General features: G+C 42.2%; 1 protein-coding gene across 2 annotated transcripts in view; it reads right to left on the minus strand.

Annotated features, from left to right (window-relative positions):
- Positions 1–870: 870 nt before the first annotated feature.
- DOK7 (docking protein 7) overlaps positions 871–17,738 on the minus strand; it is a 75,248-nt gene continuing 58,380 nt past the window's right edge. For both annotated transcript variants that reach the window (XM_036765646.1, XM_036765647.1), the window contains 2 exons: positions 13,237–13,344; positions 871–5,058 (listed from right to left, as the gene is read on the minus strand). In XM_036765646.1, coding sequence (XP_036621541.1) covers positions 4,166–5,058; positions 13,237–13,344 — 1,001 coding nt within the window. In that variant the 3' untranslated portion in view covers positions 871–4,165. The remainder of the gene's footprint in view (positions 5,059–13,236; positions 13,345–17,738) is intronic.

Genomic DNA, 17,738 nt, shown 5'->3' on the forward strand with positions numbered 1-17,738 from the left:
TCAGGAAGGGGGTTGGTCTGGATGACTCCCCAGGCCTCTTCCAACAGGATATTCTGTGATTCAGAGTCATGCAGGGCAAGTTCCCACATAATGTAAGGATACCCACTACAGAATTCTTGACAGATACAGAAGCACAATTTGTTTCTTTGTGGCCTGAGGTGTGCGACCCATAGCCCCATACCATATCTCTCATTCTTGCCATCCTCCTAGGCTTCTATGACTATCTCTATCTAGGCCCAGAAATCCTGATCTGAAAGGGCAGAAAAGCCTCACCTTCCACTTAAAGAAAAAAACACAAGAACTGTGCAGTGTCACATCAGAAACCCCGAATAAGGATCCCTGATTCTGACAGCCAGCAATTCATCCTCCTATAAGCATATACATACACACAAGCACACACACACACACACACACACACACACACACACACACACACATATACATTCCACATGCACACACATTCACCCAGAGGCAGAATTAGAAGATTGCTAGGGCAATGAAATCTTTAAGGCAGCAGTCCAGCAATCAGCCTAATTTTCCTTCATTGCTGAAAGCTCCTTCAGGTCTCAGTCTTAGAAAAAAGAATCTCATGCTGAGACTGGCGAGGGAACAGTCAGTAGGCAGCCCAGGCTTGGTTCATTAGTGTCTCCATCGACAAGTCCATTCCATCCACGCTCAAAGCCACCTCTGCAAAACTGTGCTCTGATACTGCCCACAGAACAGAAGATGGATCTGCCCTTGGATCCTGGACCGTGCCCAGTCTCCAATGCCAAATGCCAGTTGCAAGAAGGCATTTCAGATACACTCAAATTACCAGAATATTGGGAAAGGGGTTAGGGAAGGACACTGGCCAAATGGAAATGGACAAGATGGTAGGAAAAGAGAAAATTTTATTTCCAAACTAAGAAGGTATTACAAACAATGGATGATTAAAAAAAATAAAAATAGCATCAAAATGTCACCTGACAATAAAGTTACAGAGTAAAATATGTACACATTAAGCTACTTTATCCCAAACCAAAGCATGGAGAGAGGGTAGCAATACACCTGAAAGGATACAAAACAAAAAGTGATCATGGTTCCCAACAGGAGATGTCTGATGATATGAACGGGGCACTTAGCTAACACCTTTCATTGGTGCATCTGAAATCTCAGAGTGAAAATAATTAAAAAGATGCAAAGAAATTCACACTCCATGCAGTTTGTCATCAAGAAAATTCTCTGCAGAATGGCAGAGTTAGGCTAGAAGATGAAAAGATTGGAAGGATCAAGGCCCTGATCTTGCATCTCTGATGCTGATACTATGTTCCAGAAGTTCTTGGATTCTTAGTCAAGGGCTTCTCCTTGCCCTTAGAAGGCTTCTCCTGGCCATCTCCATCCTGAATGTGATGCCCTGTATCCTAACAGCCATTCTTCCCAGTCCAAAGTCATAAGATGAGAGTCCATATGGATCCTCAGCTATACTCCACATTCTCAAACTGAGTAAAGTAATGCACTCGGACCCTATGGTCCTCTTACCACCTGCCAAAACACACTTTCCCATCTCTGCCTAGCAAGAAACTTCAAACAACCAAAAGCTTAGTCAGCCGTAGAGACCAGCCTGCTGGTTGCACAGAACCAGATTTTAGACTCGGGCAATTCCCAAGGGTCTTTTTTTTTCACTACATCTATATCACTGAGGAACATAGGCTAATAATCTACTATATTGTAACAACAAGTAACTCCCCCCCACAAAATCCCATTGATAAAAATCACTAGGTTCAAAAGCTGAATAAATACTACTGTCACTCACTTTGATCACCATACGAGATCCACAAAAAATAACGAGCTTCAGCATTTACCACAAAAAGGATTTCTGGAAACTGCCTGGCTGAGGCCTGAGGAGTCAGAGGACATGGAAGGCATGGTGGAAAGCCCTGAGATTGGAGCTGCCCAAAGGATGCTCTATCTCTTCCTCAGAAATCACTAAGTTGGCTCTCCCACTCATGGCATCATGGAGGCAAAATGGCCATTTATATAAAAAGAAAAGAAGACAATGGAGCCACTTGCTACCGAGTCATCCTCACCACCATCTCAGCATGAAATGTCAAAATAGAAGCAGGAAATGGGGCCCTTTGTTAACAAGTTCCCCTTCTCCTTCTTGCTTATGGGCCTCTTAAGTGCTCCCTGGAAGACTTCAGCCTCTCAGGAGGTCATGCCCAGAAGCCATTTTCATTCGAATATCAAAGTAATCTCTTGAGTTATGCTTTGATCAGATAACATCTGATCACAGATACTGTTCCCAGTTTATAATATGAACATTAAGAAAACTATTCATTCTACTCATGAGGTTGAGAGAAGCAGATGAGAAAAGAGATTCAGGTAGAGCCTCCCAGATTCCTCAGAATTTTATCACATCCCATGATTGCATTGCAAGGGTCAGGGCTATTTTTAAGCTAATTTACACGAAAAGCACAGATAAGGTGCTTGCCTCCAATGGACCACTGTCCATTGCTACTTCTACATCCTTAACAAACTAAAATCAACTGCAGCGCTTTAACTTAAACCTTTCAAAAAGTCCTACTGAAAATCTAGAGGAGACATGTTTCAGAGTTCCATTAAACATGGGATGAGGAAGTGGGGAGCAGTGCAGTGAGGAAGAAATCTCTTACTGATTTTTTAAAGGATTTCCATTTTAGCTTTACAATCCCAGAACTTAGGTCTAAGATCTATTTTCTAATCAGCTATCTGTGATGTAGTTGAAAAAAATCACTGGCCCGGATTTCAGGGAAGACCTGGGTTTTAGTCCTTTATGTCTGCCACTAACTCACTGTGTGACCTTGGCCATGAGGGACATTACCAGTTAGATCCTAGGGTTTCTTGTGTGTGAAATTTGAGAACTGGACTGGATGTTGAGACCCTTTCCCACTATGTTCTAGATTCTAAGGACCCTTCTAATTCTAGCTAGTCTAAGACAGACCCATCTCAGGTTAACAATAAATGGTGCTAAGTTACTGTCAGAACAGAGAGGGGACAGAAATCTGTCACTTAACTCATCACTGCTCAGGAATGCAGAGCTCTGTTTCCAGAAACACAAGGCAGAGAAATAAAGGACATGCAAAGCATGAGAGGCGTAGGACCAAGAAAAGCCAAAAAGTCTAGGAAATCTCATCTTTTAGTCTGGGTCTCTACTATCCTTGCCTCAGTCTTTAGGGGGCAATTCTTTCCCTGTGTAGACTGAATATACTGGCTTAAAGAAAGTGTAGTATGGTGAAAAAAGAAAAAAAGCACTGGGTTTGGACACAGGAGTCCTGGCTCTACCATTTACCAACTGTGTGACCTTCATCACAAGTTACTTGACTTCTCTCTGCCTCAGTTTTCCCATCTGTACAACAGGGATAATACTTGAACTGCCTGCCTCACAGCACTGTTGCGAGGGACACACTTTGTAAATTATCAAGCACTACAGAAAATAGAATCTATTGGGTGTGAATGTCTTAGGTGACAAAGCCATTTCAATCTTTTATACTCTGAAATTCTCACCAAGAGGCAGTACGAGTAAAGAGAATCATGAATTCCGAGTCAAAAGACCTGGGTTTGATTCCTGGCTCTGCCATTCACTATCTGTGAGACCTTGGGTTAGTCCAGTTCCTGTCCTGGGCCTCAGTTTCCCCATATAAGCTGAAGAGACTAGATGACCCCTAATGACCCTTTCAGGTCTAAAATTCTATGGTCTTTGGATCCAATCTACGTTTCTAGATAGTACTCATATTCCCGCTCAAGCAACATATCCTCAAGCTGGGATTCTTCTCTCCAAATACAAACCTTTCCTACCTTCCTGAGGCATCCTCTCATCAAAAGTATGTTTAAACACTGAGGAGGTGCTCTCTCCACCCACCTGGTCTCTTCTCCAGAAGGAAGAAAACTATACCTGCATCTTCAAGGCTAAATGACCCCAGGGTTAGTAGCCCATCATTTCAAGTACTCCCTGTGCCTTGCCTTCAAGGCCTGGGTCTCTCTCGTGGGGTTTGGTCATTTATCCCTCACTTTCTAAGCTAATTTATACAAAAAACATGAATAGGATGCTTCTCCAACAGGACCGCTGCCCATTGCTAATGCTGCATCCTCGATAAACTGAAATCAATCACATCACTTAAACTCAGGTTGGGCCTGGGTTAGCTTCTGCTCAGGGATGGGTATTTACCTTGAGTCCACCACAGACTGGACATGATGTAAAGAAAGCTCTTGGAGCCCCGGGGCGGGGACTACACATTTCACAAGGCTCAGCAGACACTCCACTAGGTGAAACCGACTCACTACTTTGGGATTCTAACACCTGTCCTGGAGGTTTGATGCCTGACCACCTGGAAAGAAAATCTGCATAAGTCTCATCACCCAAGTCTTTGGTGCCTTCAGCAAGGGAGGCAGTGGGCCCCGCCGAGTCTTGGTCAGGCTCAGAGGCAGCTCCTGCCTCCGAGGGAGGGGCTGGTGCTGCTTTGGGGTCACTGGCCTGTTGAGGGCCTGGGGCCTGGTCCTTGGGTCCTGTGGAATCTGCACCACCACCGTGCTGAGCATCCTTAGCAGCTGCTTGTAATATACTCCTGGGTGTGTCATAGAGATGTCGGAAAGAGCTAGGAACCTGATACTCCAGGCCCCTGTGGGGCTCACTGGGCTGGCAAGTGCACAAACTCTGTTCCGAAGCAAAGTTCAAAGGCAAGCTGAGCAGGGAACCAAACTCATCACCATGGCAGATGTCCAGGCTCCCAGCATAGGAAGAGAAGCTACCAGAGTAGGAGGAGTGACTCCCTGTGGCTATGCCACTGTCAGAAGAACTCTGGCGGCCGATTTCCTGGAGCTGTCTAGACCGGAGAGGTTTTGGCAGTGGCTTGGCGGCACCATGCATAGCCTCCATGTGTGCCTTGTCTTCCCCAAGTTGGAAGGATTTAGCAGCTGCCAGCCCATGGCTCTCCTGGGAGGTGCTGGCCGAGGACTGCTCAGGCCAGAGAGTGAGCCGGCTCCCAGCACTGGCATCTGAGTGACTGGTGTCTGATGAAGAACTGGACAGACTCCTGTCATCTCCTGAAACGAGAGAAAAAAAGCAACGTCATCCAGGTGCCGACAGCCAGGAGACAGAATGGCAGAAAGCTAAAGGCAAAAGGTCACCTACATCCAACCCCTACCTTTTATAGATAATGAAAATGAAGTGTTAGACAATGAAAATGTAAGAAAATGAAATTGAAGCCCAAAGTGGGAAGGGTGGTTAAGGTGGAGGAGAAGAAGGGGATGACTTCCCCAAGGTCCACCAGCTGGTAAATGTCAGAGTGAGAGCTCAGACCCAGGTCCTCTAACTGATGCTTCAAGTCCTGGTTTGGCCCATTCCCTTCCAAAAACATCTATTATTAATTTATGAATAATTTTTATTTTATTAATTCTCATTGGGTTTAGGGCACAGTGCCAGACAATGAAAGTTAAAAGGTTAAAAATGACACAAGTCCCTACTTTTAAAGAACTTACAGGCTAGTAGCAGGTTCCATGTTGACTCTGTGACCTTGGGCAGATGTATTGCTATAAAAAGGAACACTAAATTTGGAGATGAGAACCAGCACTTAGTAGTGCCCGGCACATAGTAGGCACTTAATAAAGATGTATTGATTGACCAGGGTCTACGTTCTGGCTCTATCACCTAATAGCTATCAGACAGCGGACAGATGACGTCCTCTCTTTGGGGCATCTGTAAAATGGGAAAATTATACTCCCATCACCTAACTCACAGAGCTACTGTGAGAAAAATACTTTCTAACACTGAAAGCACTCTAGCCTTGCCAACACCACAGGACTGTAGTGAGGATCAAATGAGACAACGTGTAAGTAATTGTAAAGGTAAGAAAATACTAATGTAAGATTTTACTATGATCTAGAAGCTTTTATTGTGGCTCACTTGTGTCCAATTCTTTGCGACCCCATTTGGGGTTTTCCTGGTAGAGATGCAGGAGTGGTTTGCCATTTATGAGGACACTGAGGTAAACAGGGTTAAGTGACTTTCCCAGACTCAAACAGCTAGTAAATGTCTGAGGCTGGATTTGAACTCAGGAAGACGAGTCTTCCTGATTCCAAGCCCATGGTCCTTGGGTCCTGTGGGTCCTTGGGTCCTCTATCCACTGTGCCCCCTAGCTGCCCCTTTCTAGAAGCTAGCAGAATACAAAGAGAGAAATAGAGAGGGAGAGAAGGATTTTATTTCCCTATCTTGCTTTGCTCTATAGGTCCATCAACAAATGCAAGTCCTTGGAGAAATTTAAAATCCACACAGCAGTCTTCACTGTGTGCAAAGAGACCAACTAGAAAGCCATCATATTCTGTGGCCAGGCGCAGACTCCAAGGTAGCAAAGGAGCTCCAGAGGCAGGCTGATTTGGGAGAATGCCTCCATACTAGAGGCTGACCCAGAGCTGCTGAGGGACTCTCTGCATTGCTGGCCACTTTTAATCCCCTTCCAATTAATCATAATAAAATTAAGTTTTCACAGGGCATGTGAGAAAAGAAGCAGTTGTTCAGAAGCTTTGCCCTTGGTTGCTATATACAGAACACTGGAAGGCTAGATACTGAGAACCAAGCCATCCTGAGCAGCACGTGGGCAGCCAGAAATGTTCCAGGCAAGAATATAGTCTGGTTCACTTAGAGAAGGCCTTATGGATTGCCAACGTTGTCCATGAAATGGGCTGCTTTATCATCAAGCCAGGTATAGGGGTGGAGACAGAAGCGGGACACGTAGAGCTTCCAGGCAAGGGAGCTCCCTCTACCAATACACATTGGCACTTTCTCTGTGGTCTTGGCCAGTTGCCTTGAACACTAGGAGGTTAAGTGACTTTCCCAGAGTTACGCAGTCAAAATGTGTTAAAAAACAGATCTGAACCCAAGCATTTCTTACTTTGAAGCCTGGCTCTCTATCTACTCTTACACATGCTGTCTCTATAACTTTAATGCAGGTACTTTAAAATAGGTGAAGTTGGGAGACACCTAAAGATAAGAAGTCTTGTGAGGAGAGGGACACAATGACTGCAGGCTTTTAAGCATTTCGCAAGACTGCAGAATCCCTCTACATTGGGATGGATCCCAGAGATCACCAAGTCCATTGTAGCTGAATGAGAATCTCCTCTCTCTTGTCCCAGAGGAGTCATCCAGACTCTAACAGAAGACTTCCTGGAAGGAGGAGCCCAGGACCTCTTGAGGCAGTCCATTCCACCTTTGGATAGTCCCAATTATTATGAGGTTTTTCCTTTCATTGAGTCTGAATCTGTTTCTGTGTAATTTCTTTCTATCTCATCCTTTTCCTGGCTTCTCGGACTAAGAATAAATAAGTGTAATCTCTTTCACTTGACGGTCCTATAAATGCTTGAAGACAGGTATCATATCTTCTTCAAGATAAATATTAATAGTTAATTATTAATAAATTAAAATATTTAGTTAACATCATAAATATATGTTGTTGTTGAGTCATTTCAGTTGTGTCTGACTCTGTTTGATCCCTTTTGGGGTTTTCTTGGCAGAGATACTGGAGAAAGTTGCCATTTCCTTCTCCGGCTCCTTTTACAGATGAGGAACTGAGGCAAACAAGGTTAAGTGACTTGCCCAGGGTTACACAGCTATTAAGTGGCTGAAGCTGGATCTGAACTAAAGTCCTCCTGACTCCAGGGCCAGCGCTCTATCCATTGCGCCACCTAGCTGCAAATATATTATTTAATATATAAAATATATTTTATATCTTATATATATTTATTTATAAAATATTTATACCATACACAAAATATTTATAATATACCATTATAATTATAAAATATATTAATCAATATATTAAATAGACAAATAAAAATATTTAGCTAATATTAATATAATACATAGTTAATATAAATACGACTATTTAGTTTTTTCAACTGATGCTCATACAACATGGTCACCAGCCTCCTCACTACCATGCACACCTTCCTCTGGATCTGATTTAGTCTGTCAATCTCCTTCTTAAAGTGGGGTAGCCAGAACTGAGTACAGCTCTACAGATGTATTATCTGACCAGGGGAGAGTAGAGTGGGGCACTCATCTCTATTATAATGGACACTGCCACATCTACACAACCTGAATCAGGATTATTGTGAAAGGTGAAGACATGGAAAAGAAATCGTATTTAGTCTGCTTCGCCCCAGAAACCAGAACGAAAATAAAGGGATGGACGTTCTATTTTGTACTCTGAGGCCCATCTCACCTCTGAGATTCTCTCAGATACTCCAGGGGATCTGGGATGGTGGACAGAGTGAGTGCTGGACCTGTAGTCAGCATTTAAATGGGAGTTCGAATCCTTATCTCAAACACTTACAGCTCAATACAGCTCTTTACAATTTGCAAAGTGCCTTTCAGATGTTCCCTCATTTAATCTTCACAACAACCCTTGGGGTAGTAGGAGCTACTACTATTCCCATTTTACAGTTGAAGAAAATGAGGCAGACAGAGGTTAAGTGACTTGCCCAGGGTCATACAGGTAGTAAACATCTAAAGCCATATTTGAACTCGGGTCTTCCTGAGTCCCAGGTCCAATGTTCCATCCGCTGCACCATCTAGCTGGCCCAGCTATTATGATTAGAGTTACGGTTACAGTATTATTTGCTGACTGAGCCCAAACATAATTTGCCAAATGTCACAAACCAATAAAAGGAGGATACATGGCTTGGGATTCTCCATCCTTCTCTACCTTCCTCAAACTAGCAATGGAAGATGAGATGTTGGGGTGAATGAGGGGGCAATATATAGAACGGAATGAGACAAAGTTTACCCAAACTGTAACGTGACTGTTCTGACCTGGATCGCTTGAACAGCCCCTTCATTGGTATCCTTGTTTCCAATCCGGCCTAAAGAGGACTCCGGAGTCATCTTTCATGTGACCATCTACTCAGGATACTACAATAAAACTGATTACAGATCACACTCTATACATCATAAGAGCCCTGGGAGTTAGGTGGGACAGGGATGTTTATCTCCACTCTAGAGAGGAGGAAGCCGAGGATGGAAAAGCTGGAAATTAGGACTAACACCTCGGTTTTCTGACCCCAAGTCCAGAATTCTTTGCACTACACATTTACTGTTTACAGAGTAAATCCGAGTTCTTCAATGTGGTATTTGAGACACTCCACAACGTAGTTTCATTCTATTTATCCAAAATCATTTTCCACCACTCTCTACTAAGCACAAGCCCTCAACAGGCAGCTTGCCTTCCTTATTTTCAACGATTTCCAAGCTGCTCAGCACCATGAAAATGCCTCTTTAACATCAACCTCTGCCCCATGATCCTAGAGTTTGAAGGGCCCACCCACTCACTTTACAGATGAGAAAACTGAGGACCAGAGAAATTAGATAGCTTGTCCAAGGTCCTAAAATACCAGATGGTATTCAAACTCAGGTTCTTAGTCAACCACTCATTTGGCAAGGTATGTACCAAGAATAAACAAGTCTCTTTTCACTAAACCACATTACCTCTTCTGTAGACTCATAGCATTTATGATCTACAACACACAATTTAGTATTCAATTATATACTGTTTTGTTCTCTATTTACTTCATGTAATAAAAATAACAGCTTACATATTACATAAGCTTTACTGTCACAAAGCACTGTCATATATATATATATATATATATGTATATATATATTATCTTTTTTGACCTTCACAACAACTCTGCAAGGTAGGTAGGACAAGTAGTATTATTCCATTTTACAGATTGGGAAACTGAGGCACATAAAGGGGAAGTGTCTTGGTCAATGTCACATAGCCAGCTGGTAAGTGGCACAGGCAGGGTTCCAACCAGGTCTCCTGACTCCAAAATCACTGCTGTTTCTACTATGCCATGATTTATTATAGTCACCTGTGAATGTGTCTAACCCTCCTTACTCAATTTTAAACTTCATGAGAGCAAAGATTTTGTCTCACCTACACTTTTCAACTCCCATAGACTTATCTCTGTGTTCTTCACATAGACAAGTTATGAAACTTTGCTGAATTGAAATGCATTTTCTTGTGTATAAATCTGGTCACCGTGGAAGAATGAAAGTTCCCTGTGTCCTACAAAGCCTGTGTCTTACACTTCTCTTGTATCACTTCCCTAATCTTCCCCTCTGGGACTAGCACAATGCTTTACCACACAGTGAACCACCCTTTAAAAAGTTATTGAATCAATGGGTGAACTTCTGTTTTGTAATGTCACAAACAAGGAGGAACTGGGTGCTAAGATGAAAATAATGGGAACCTTGGGGAAAAGGAACTATTTCATTTACAATTTGTGATAGAAAAGAGTAAAGCTGGGAAAAATATGATGTGCACCCCAGATTTTGAAAAAAAACCATATTTCAAAGGTTCAGAAAAAGATTAAGTATGACCTAATAGACAATAATTCTATAGAGAAAGTCAATCCAGGAAAGATGGGAGGCTCCCAAGGATAACATTCTAAAGGTACAAAGAAAGACTTTCAGTGAAGAAGAAAAAAGGGAGCTGCCTAAAGATAGAGATGTGGATGCACAAGGAACTCATTCACCTACACTGACTTTAAAAAGGCATGTTTATAGATGGAAGTAAGGGAAGGAAATGGATGATGACTACAAAGGCATGGCATGGTTCAGTAAAGATGGTGTCAGTAGTCCTGAAGCACAGAATAAGCGGAGGCTATCAAGGAAAGCCAATGACAACAAAAGGGCTGAGGGTTGATTTTTGGTTTTGGTGGTGGTAGTGGTACTCTATACTAGGAAAAAGAGGAAACACAAAGGGATATGACAGCTGCTCACAGAGAAAAGGACAGTGATAACTAATAATGGAAGGGAAATGATGCTGCTCAATTCTTCTGCTGCTTTTCTATTCTCTGCCAAGAAGAGCGATCTTTGAACTAGAAAAGATGGAACAAAAATGGCTACTAGAAAGTCAATGCCCAAGGTAAATAAGGAGATAGTAAGAGGACACCTAGCTGCTCTTGATGATTTCACGTCACCAAGGAGACAGAAGTAAAGTCAGACATGTGGGAGGAGAACCAAGAGAAGACAGTGTCTTGGAAGCCCACAGGGAAGTGGCCAGGACGAGAAGGTGGTCAACACTATCAAATGCCACAGAGAGGTTAAGACAGATGAGGAGGTTCAGTTGACATTTAGCCAATTAATAAGGGATACAAGAATTATCTTTAAAGGCTAAAATTATGTCATACGGATGAAGAAATTCACCTATTTTTCTTGGCATCAGAAAGGAGGAAGACTTTCTGAACTTAAGGAAAAGCTTCCTCACCTTCTGCACCACCCAAAAATGTAATGGGCCACCTTGGGAAGTGAGGTTCTCACTCTTTAGAGGATGGGGGTGGGGTGGAGGGAAGGAGAGATGACTGACTACTTAGTGGGATATTGTAAAGAAGATTCTTATTCAAGTACCAGTTGGACTACATGGCCTCTGAAATCCCTTTTAAGTTTGAGATTCTGTTATTCTATGAACATTTGAGAAAGGATTATTAATTAAAGAAAAGGGGCTTTGCTCTATTTCTATATTATGAATTTAAAGCAGAATTTCTTTTATCTTTTTTATGTCAGACACCTTCGTCAATCCAAAAAAGCCTACTGACCTCTTCTCAGAATCATGTTTTAAATACATAAAATATAAGAGACTACAAAGAAAATCAATTACATGAAATACGGTTATCAAAATATTTTAAGAGACAAGATAATGAAATGCAGGTTAAGAACCTCTGATCTAAAGAAAATTAAGAGAGTCCTTTAAAAATAATCTGGTTTCCCCAGTTGATTAATGGTCAAAGGATATGGCTAGCCAGTTAGCTCTCAAGGGAAGTAATCTAAGCTACTTATATTCACATGAAAAAAAATGCTACAAATCACTAATAATTACAGAAATGCAAATTGAGGCAACTCATACCATCAGATTGGCAAAGTTGACAAAAGAAAGGAAAATGACAAAAGGTTGGTGGGGCTGTGGGAAAACAGGCATACTGATATGTTATTCATGGAGCTTGTGAATTGTTACAATATTCTGGAAAGCAATTAGGCATTGTAACTACTCCGTGAATGTTACCTACTGTGCTGAGTCAAAATCCTTTGACACAGCAACACCATTACTAGGCCCATACTTCAAAGAGATGAAAGGAATAAGAAAATGTCACATATGTACAAAAATATGTTCAGCAGCCCTTCCTGGGGAGATCAGGAACTGGAAACTAAGAGAGTACCCTATGTAAATGCAATAGAATACAATTTTGTACTCCAAGAAATTATGAAAGAAACCATTTCTGAGGAACCTGGAAAGACTCGTGTAGACTAGTGCAGAGGATGAGCAGAACCAAAAGAGCAGTGTATCCTATAACAACGCTGTGAAAATGAAAAATTCTGAAAGACTTTAAAAAATGACTCTAGAGAACCAATGATGAAGAATGCTAAATACCTCCTGACAGAGAAGGGATGGATTATTAGTATGCTGAATGACATTCACACAGATTTGGTCTTGGTCAACATGGGAATTTGTTTCGCTTGATTATGCATATTGGTTACAAAGATCTTGTTTTTCTTTCCATTCCCCCATCCCAGGAAACAGGGAAGGGAGGAGGGAATGCTTCATAATTGAAAATTTTTTTAAAGAACAATTAATAAGAATCTGGCTTGGAAGAACTGATCCACTGATGACATCCAGTGTAACTTAGGAGCTCTAAACAGGCAGCATGATATAGTTAGTAGTGAAAGAACAAAGTCTGGATGAAAGTGAAGCCTCGGTTTCAACCGCTGGCTCCAATTTTCATTTGCTGGGACACGCTGGACAAGTCTTACCTCTTAACTTCTCGGAATCTAATTTATAAACTGGAAATAATACTCCTTGCCCTCCTTACCTCTCGGGGCTATGATGTGGAAAGCCCATTGTAAACTTTAAGCTATAGAACTGTAAGTGGTTATTATTTTAAACCCTCCTAGCACTTTGAACCACAGGTATAAACAGGTGACAGAGGAACAGGGACATGAACAGCACCCTAAAACGTTGTTGCTTTTTCCTATAACTCACATAGTACCAACCTAGCCTCTATTCGAGACACTGCCTTAGGGAGTTCTGAGAAAACACTCACTAATTCCTGTTAATGTGAAGAAATAAACCCCCAGAAAAGGAGGATGTTTTTCCTCTGTCCACCCCACCCCCAGCCCATCTCTGGAGGGAGGGGTAGAGTTGCCAATTGACTTCAGTGGCTTCTCACCTCCACTTCCTGGACGACTTGAGTGTGAAAGAAGACTGAGCCTCTTCTCTAGCTGTAGAGCTTCATGAGCCACTCTCTCTTCCATGGACGATGGGTTTGTATTTGGATCTAAATACAAAAGGGGGAGGGCAGGATATAATGATTAATCACAACAAAATTACACATTTCTCCTCCCCACTCCCTGAAATAAAATCCCCTCACCATTCACCACCCTAATGCTGTATCTACTCTGGCACAGTCATGTGAAAAGTTGAATCTTGTGAGGGGCTCATTCTCTAGAACAGGATGAAGTGCCCAGCTGAGTTTTATTTAGGCTACTTTCAGTGGCAGGTTTCTATCTTTCATCATGGTTGACAGGCAGTCTGAACCATTTGGGTCACCCCCCTCACAGTGTCCACATAAGCTGGGTTTTCATTTTGTCTCAGTGACCAGAGCTAACTTTGAGGAAAGCCCCAAAGGTGCCAGATAATTATGACACCCTCTGCCTCATTCTGCTGGTATAGATAAAAGGCACACGGGTAAGAAAACAGAAAAGTTTTCAGCTGGATGTTGGCTAAAAAGAAACTAACTGGGTCTAAAAATATGAAGACTCAGATTTCCACAGGTCTCTACTAATGGGTTATCATTAGCTCCAGAGAATAAGGATTAAGTTAAGGTAAAAGTGTTGTAGTCCAATCATTTTTCAGTCACGTTTGACTTTTTGTGACCCCATATGGGGTTTTCTTGGCAAAGATGCTAGAGTAGTTAGCCATTTCCTTCTCCATCTCATTTTACAGATGAAGAAACTGAGGCAGACAAGGTTAAGTGACTTGCCCAGGGTCACACAGTTTGCAAGTATCTGAGGACAGATTTGAACTCAGGAAGATGAGTCTTCCTGACTCTAGGCCCTGTACTCTATTCCACTGTACCACCTAGCTGCCCTTAAGAAAAAATTTAAATTCCTTCAATTTCAACAAAGATTTATTAATTATTATATGTACCCCAGGATATGTTAAGCACAAGGGGCACATAGATGAAAAATGGTCCTCAGGGAACTTATAGTCCAATGGGGGCATTTATACTGTACATACAATTAAGTATGATACAGTTTAGAATGAGATTTGCTTTGGGGATTGAATTCAGAGTGGGGAAAGACAGAATCTAGTCGAACAAACTGCTTGGGAGAGTAGGAGGTGCTAGGTAACAGCCACATTCTTGGATCCCTAACACATAATCCCATCATCCCTGGTCTCAACCACAGAGGTGTCAAATTCAAGGCAGCAGCATATGGAGTCAGAAAATCACAAAAGCACATTGTCTATAACATGTCACATTTTCCTTTATTTTGTCAAACATTTTCCAGTTACATTTTAATCTAGTTCTGCATTCTCCTGGCTGGCAGGGAGTTTGACACCTCTGCTCCACAGCATCACTGATACAGTTGTTCACGATTGATAGGGCTTTCTCGCGCTCTCAGGGTGCACAGACTGACAAGCGGCTGAGTTACCAGATCACAGCGAACACTTCAACAACAGCTGCAATGATAATGATAATAATTCATTTACATGCCACCTTCAGGTTTGCTTGTTACTTTCCCCACAGCAGCTGGTGTTCAAGCCCAAGTCCCCTGACTCTAAATCTAAAACTTTTCCTACTGTACCATGGTGCCCCCTAAGGCCACATTCACTCAAAACAAATGGTGTGGTTTTTTTAAAAAAAAAGCCACAAGGCTGAGGCTAGTTCTATCTTTCACCATCCCCTTGGTCCTTTTAACTTCTGACTTCATAGTGAAAAGGATTCCAAGGGAATAACTTCCCAGAACCCATGAGAGCAACCTGGTTACAAAAAGAATCACAGGATTTTAGCACTGTAAGGAACCTGGTTGTTCAGTTGGTCTTCTTGTCAGAGACGCTGGAGCAGTTTGCCATTTCCTTCACTAGCTCATTTTACGCTATGGCAAACAGGGTTAAGTGACTTGCCCAGGGTCACACAGCTAGTAAGTGTCTGCAGCCAAATTTGAACTCATGAGATAAGCTTCCTGATTCCAAGCCCAAGGTTCTCTCCAGTGTACCACCCAGCGGCAGTAAGGAACCTTAGAGATCATCTTATCAGAGGTGTATAGCTCTACATCTCAAAGAGACCTCAGAGGCTGTCTAGTCCAGTCTTTTCATTTTATAGTTAGAAAACTGAAGTACAGGGAAATTAAGTGATCTGCCCACAGTCTGTCTCTATCTGTCTGTCTCTCTCTCTTACACACACACACATACAGAGAGAGAGAATGACAGAAATAAAATTTGAACCCGGATCATCGGACTCTAATCCAGCACTCTCATTTCTCTTCAAAACAAGATAGGTTTACATTCCACTTTGGATACTGGCTAGCTGCATTACTGTAGACCACTTAGCTTTCTCATCTGCCAAGTGGCGACAATAATACTTATACTGTGAAACCTGAAAGCAGTATAGGAAACAGACTGGGTATTAGGTGGTAGCTCAGGGGTGGGGAACCTGCGTCCTCGAGGCCACATGTGGCCCTTTAGGTCTAAGTCAGTCAAAGGGCCACACTTGAGGACCCAGAGGGCCATACGTGGCCTTGAGGACCCTGGTTCCCCACCCCTGAGCTAGCTAGAGCAGGAACTTCCAGTTCCATTTTTTTTTCAGATGAGAAGTTAATTTCCTTGCCAAGCTCAAATAGCTCAATAGCAGCAAAACTGGCAGTGGAATCCTGCTCTTCTGCTTCTAAGTTTCCTTCCTCCCCTAGATCCTGCCCCACCTCTAAAGCCCTTCAGGGCTGCTTTCTAGAACACCTAAAAAATGTCTCTGCCAAGGCAGCAAGTTAATGTTGGTCAACCACCATAGACTTTGTGGATTATAAATACTTCAAAGCTTCAAATTGGTGGCAATCTGGAGGGTATTTCAACAAGACTGCTGTCAACAGTTTAAAAATGCCTGGCATCCTTAGCAGCTGTTGTACCAATAGCTATCCTTCCTTTTAACTGTAAGCCCCACCCCCCAATTACATGATCTGCAGGGGGATGGGTGGGGAGCCTAGCTGTCTCAGAAACACAGCCAATTTATCCTCATTCTCCAAAAGAGGCAGGAGCACTACCAAGGCACCGTTGAGTTTCTCCATAGAGTAAACAACCTGAGAATCCCAGAACTCCATAGGCTTTCAGAGGGCAATTGGTCCAAACTCTGGCTAAAAGATTTATATCTATACTAACTCTAACCAGTAGTCAGTTCAGCCTCCTGCTGATCTCTAGCCACTGCTAGCAATGAGGAACTCATTACCTTTCAAATAAGCCTGGTCCCATTTTTAGACATCACATTTTTAGGAAGTTTTCCTCTCGCTGAGCCAAACTCTAATAACATGTAACCTCTGCCCATTGTTCCTAGTTTGGCCTTCAGGAACAGAGTATGAAAGTTTAAAACTCTGCATAGAATTGGAAAGCATGTTGACAAAAAGTTTAAAAATGTAGAATCCCCAGGCACCTAAAAATTGTTCCTTCCTCAAGATCTTTCCTATTATGTTTCTCAGAAAAAGTAACCATTTTCCTTGTCACGTTAGTTGTTTAAGAAAAGTGAAGTGCTTCTAATCAGGAGAGCTGGGTCTGCATCCTAGCTCTGCCAGTCAGAAGCTGTGCGACTATACACATGCAATGCACTTACTCTCTCCCAGACTCTGTTTCCTTGTCTGCAAAAGAGGGCTAATAATATCACCAACTTCTCAAATACACTTTTTGTTGTTCAGTCATTTTTGGTTGTGTCCTGCTCTGTGACTTGTAAGGGGTTTTCTTGGCAAAGATACGGCAGTGGCTTGCCATTTCCAGCTCATTTTACAGATGAGGAAACTGAGGCAAGCAGGGTTAAGTGACTTGTCCAGGGTCACACAGTCAGTAAGTGTCTGAGGCCAGATCTGAACTCGGGAAGATGAGTCTTCCTGACTCCAAGCGAAGCACTCTATCTACCATGCCACCTAGCTGCCCCATCAAATACCCCATCCACTTCTCAAAATTGTTGTGAGGTTCAAATGGGGAAGAAGAAGAATTATTTTGTAAAGGTAAAGTGCTATGTATGTTAATAAACATAGCTCACATTTGTATCCTACTTCAAGTTTACAAACAGCTTTTTTTTTACAACAATCCTTTGGGGTGGTTAGTACAAGAATATATTTTAAAGAGAAAGAATCTCAGAGAAGCAAAGTGAACTGGTCACACAGCTAATAATAATAAGTGTGGAAGTCAGGACAGGAAGCATTATTATACTTGGAGTTCTCTGTTTGAGGGCTGGAAATCAGAAGCAGAATTTCCCCTAAAGGCTTAGAGATCCTTGTCTTTCGAAGTTTTAAAATATCTCTCTATCTTGTCTTTTTTTTGTTGACTCCTTTTGGATAATCAATCCAGGAAAACTCCTTGGGGATTTGAAGAGGGCAAGATGAATTCCAATACATTGTGAAAGTTAATGTCCTACAGATGAGAGAAAGGAAGGAAAGAATTCTAGATAGAGCTAAAGAAAATACAAAC

This window comes from Trichosurus vulpecula, chromosome 6 (assembly GCF_011100635.1).
Source record: "Trichosurus vulpecula isolate mTriVul1 chromosome 6, mTriVul1.pri, whole genome shotgun sequence".
Taxonomy (NCBI): Eukaryota; Metazoa; Chordata; class Mammalia; order Diprotodontia; family Phalangeridae; genus Trichosurus; species Trichosurus vulpecula.